Source organism: Eimeria necatrix, genomic scaffold (genome assembly GCF_000499385.1).
Source record: "Eimeria necatrix Houghton genomic scaffold, Enh_scaff1959, whole genome shotgun sequence".
NCBI classification, from domain to species: domain Eukaryota; phylum Apicomplexa; class Conoidasida; order Eucoccidiorida; family Eimeriidae; genus Eimeria; species Eimeria necatrix.
The window spans coordinates 1-4038 of NW_013652594.1; the positions used below are offsets into that span (position 1 = coordinate 1).

Genomic DNA, 4038 nt, shown 5'->3' on the forward strand with positions numbered 1-4038 from the left:
GGGGGCCCCCGAGGAGGGTGAGGAGTTGGCGCTTGCGGCGTCTTTGTGGCTGTGGGATTACCTGCGGCGGTCTGGGGCTGGGGGTTTCTTCGTGGCGCTTTCTGGGGGGGCGGACTCGGCCTGCGTTTTGCTGCTGCTGGCCTTCACTTGCCACCGAGTCATGCAGACTGTGGGGCCCCTGCTGCAGCAGCTGCAGCAGCAGCAGCAGCAGCAGCAGCAGCAGCAGCAGCAAACCCCGGGGCCCCCCCCTCAGCAAAACGCCCTCCAAAAGGGGGCCCCCAGGGGCCCCCAGGGGGGCCCCCAGGGGGGCCCCCTTTTGGAGGGCCCCCAGGGGGGCCCCCAGGGGGGCCCCCAGGGGGGCCCCCAGGGGGGCCCCCAGGGGGGCCCCCAGGGGGGCCCCCTTTTGGAGGGCCCCCAGGGGGGCCCCCCTGGGGGCCCCCTTTTGGAGGGCCCCCCTGGGGGCCCCCCTGGGGGCCCCTGTTGGAGTGTGTTGCGGGACTTGGAGAGAGTGTTGGGGCTGAAGGCGGGGGCCCCCGGGTTTCCGAAGAGTGGGAAGGACTTGTGCAGTTTGCTGCTGCACAGCTGCTACATGAGCAGCAGCTGCAGCAGCAGCAAAAGCCGGGAGCTCAGCAGCAAACTCGCGCGGGAGCTGGGATCGTGTCACGGGATCGTCGGGATCGATCCCGCTGTTGCTGCCTGCCTCCAAACTGCTGCTGCTGCTCTGGGGGGGGCCCCCCGCTTTGCTGCTCAGGGGGGGACTCTCCAGGAAGATCTTGTCCTCCAAAACCTCCAGGCCAGAACCCGAATGCTTTTGTCCTATCTCTTCGCCCAACTGCTCCCAATTGCCCGCCAGGGGGGCGCGGAGGGGCCCCGGGGGCCCCCGGGGGGGCCCCTGGGGTTCGACCTGGGGGCCCCCGGGGGGGCCCCCTGGGGCCCCCGGGGGCCCCTGTTGGTGGTGGCGACGGGGAATGCAGATGAAACAGTTTTTGGGTACTACACGAAGTATGACTGCAGCAGCGGAGATATAAATCCAATTGGGACTTTAAATAAAAAGAATGTGCGGAAAGTGCTGCAGTGGGCTGCGGAGAAAGAGCCGCTCAAGTGCGGAGTCGTCCGTGTACGCTAGGGTTTAGGGTTTAGGGTTTAGGGTTTAGGGTTTAGGGTTTAGGGTTTGGGGGCCCGTTTCCGCGGTTCTTTGCCAATCAAATTAAAACAAAAGAATAAATAAATAAATAAATTAATTAATTAATTAATTAATTAATTAATTAATTAATTAATTAAATGGATTTAATTGTTTGGTTTGCTGCGCTGCAACAGGAAATTCTGCTGCAGCAGCCCAGCGCGGAGCTGCGGCCGCCAACAGCAACAGCAGCAGCAGCAGCAGCAGCAGCACAAACTGACGAAGCAGAAATGGGACTTTCTTATGATGAATTATCTCTTTTTAATTTCTTGAGATTTAATTTGCGATGTGGGCCCTTTAGTCTTCTTCTCCAAACCCTCCGACTCGGACAAACCCAAAACCCTGAAGCCCTCTACAGGTGAAACCCCAAGGGTTTAGGGTTTAGGGTTTAGGGTTTGGGGTTTAGGGTTTGGGGTTTAGGGTTTAGGGTTTGGGGTTTCAGGGTTTGTGGGGCTTTGCGGTTTAGGGGTTTGGGCTTAGGGGATTCAGGGGATTCAGGGGGTTAGGGTTTGGGGTTTAATAGGGGATTAGGGTTTAGGGTTTTTAGGGGATTAGGGTTTGGGGTTTAGGGTTTAGGGTTTTTAAGGGGTTAAGGGTTAGGGTTTGGGGAAGCAAGTGGAGGGCAAGCAGCACAAGTTGTGTGGGGTTTAGGGTTTAGGGTTTAATGCTTGCACCATTTCTTAACTGCTCAAACAAAAACCCCAAACCCTAAACCCCAAACCCTAAACCCCAAACCCTAAACCCTAAACCCTATCCCCCCTTTCCCGCGACCCCTGCACCGCCCGGACTTGGCGTTTTCACCAATCCCCACCCCCTCCCCCGCCCCTCTCCCGCACGCCCCAAACGCCAAACCCTAAACCCTAAACCCTAAACTCTAAACCCTAAACCCTTGTTTGCAGGTTGGTGCGGCGGTTCTTCTGGGGCTACACGCGGAACCGACACAAGTCCGCGACTTTGACTGCGGGGGCCCACTTGGCGGACTTAGCCTCAGGAGACAAAGAAATGGACTTGAGGCCCCTTTTGTATCCTTCTTTGGAGTGGCAGTTTCGGGAAATTCGAAAGAAATTAGGGTTTAGAGAGGGGGCATAAGCGCGGGGAGCGAGGGTTTGGAGGCCCGAGGGTTTAGGGTTTCGAATCCGCTTTTTCCGAGGGTTTAGGGTTTCGAATCCGCTTTTCCCGAGGGTTTAGGGTTTCGAATCCGCTTTTCCCGAGGGTTTAGGGTTTGGGACTTTCTTTATTTCACTTCCCAACTCTTCCTCCTTCATCTCGCCCCACAAACAACACCACAAACCCTGCACAAACCCCAAACGAGGGTTTAGGGTTTAGGGTTTAGGGTTTAGGGTTTGCGGGCAGCGCGGCAAACCGCGCTCCCCAACTCTTGAACGACTCCGCATATTGTTTATTCATTCATTTCATCCATTTATTTATTTATTATTATTTATTTATTTATTATTTATTATTTATTTATTTATTTATTTATTTATTTATTTATTTATTTATTTATTTATTTATTTATTTATTTATTTATTTATTTATTTCAAAAGTTGAAAATGCGAATTGGACTGTTGGGTTTGCGGTGTACGTACACCTGGCGCGCGCTGGAGTGGATTCGAGAAAAGCAATTTGGAGATTTTTTTGGATTAAAAGACTCAAAATGAATTAAATTTTGCGGATTTGAATAATTTAAATGATTTAAATGATTTAAATGATTAAAAAGACTCAAAAAGACTCAAAAAGACTCAAAAGACTTCACAAAACATCTCAAAATCTCCAAAAAGGAATTCAAGGACTTCAAAACCAACAACAAAACAACACCGCGACTCCGCAACATGCAGCAAAATAAAAAGACAAAAAAATAAAAAATTAAGTTGTTTTTAACACCCTTTAGGGGCCCTTTAGAGGCCCTTTAGGGGCCCTTTAGGTGCCCTTTAGGGGCCCTTTAGGGGCCCTTTAGGGGCCCTTTGGGGGCCCCTAAAGGGCCCCTAAAGGGCCTCCCATGCAAAGCAAATGAGGGGCCCCCTTGGGGGCCCCTTAGTTGCCTCAAATAACATATTTTGTACCCCAGGGGCCCCCTGGGGGCCCCCAGGGGGGCCCCCTCGAGGGCCCCCGGTGGGACCCCCGGGGGGGCCCCCTAGGGGCCCCCTAGAGGCCCCAGGGGGGCCCCAGGGGGGCCCCCTAAAGGGAACCGTGAACCTCTTGGGGGCCCCCCAAAGGGAGAGGGGCCCCCCAGGGTTGGGGGCCCCTCTGCAGTTGTTGTAAATAAGTTTGTGGAATTTAAATTAAATTATTTATTATTAGTGTTTTTGTCTTTTGCAACTCCGCGGGCTTCTCCCCCTGCTTCTCGTTGGCCTTGCTGCTGCTGCTGCTGCTGCTGCTGCTGCTGCTGCTGCTGCTGCTCGGGGAGGAGACGATCCCGAGAATAAATTCGAAAAGTGCTGCCCACTGTTTGTCTCGAAGTCCCATGCTGCAGTTGACAACAGCAGTTTTGACTCTGTCTTCTTTTTCCGTGAGGCCCAGGAGCGCAGCCAGCTGCTGCTGCTGCTGCTGCTGCTGCTGCTGCTGCTGCTGCGGGGGGGGCCCCTCGGGGGGGGCCCCCATGGTGTTGAAAACCACGGCTATGAGGGCCCCCCCCAAACAACTGTCGTTGCAAATGTCATTTAAGTGCTGCTGATTTAAAGACAATCTCGAAGGAGACAAATCCAAAAGATTTATCAAATAAACCACGCAGCTTATGCTCGCGTACCGGTACAAACTCGACCAGCAGCCCCGCAGCTGCAGCAGCAGCAGCAGCAGCAGCAGCAGCAGCAGCAGCAGCAGCAGCAGCAGCAGCAGCAGCAGCAGCAGCAGCAGCAGCAGCA

General features: G+C 54.1%; 2 protein-coding genes across 2 annotated transcripts; one reads left to right on the top strand and one right to left on the bottom strand.

Moving 5' to 3' along the window:
- ENH_00025490 (hypothetical protein) lies at positions 1-1686 on the top strand (the record flags this gene model as incomplete). Its single annotated transcript, XM_013579812.1, has 3 exons — positions 1-1117; positions 1318-1468; positions 1661-1686. Coding segments are annotated over 3 exons (1294 nt in total), but the record flags the coding sequence as incomplete, so codon positions are not given.
- A 1768-nt stretch (positions 1687-3454) lies between these two features.
- On the bottom strand, positions 3455-3778 carry ENH_00025500 (hypothetical protein, conserved; the record flags this gene model as incomplete). Its single annotated transcript, XM_013579813.1, has 1 exon — positions 3455-3778. One exon carries the CDS (start codon positions 3776-3778, stop codon positions 3455-3457), a length of 324 nt encoding a protein of 107 aa, XP_013435267.1.
- Between the last annotated feature and the right edge of the window lie 260 nt (positions 3779-4038).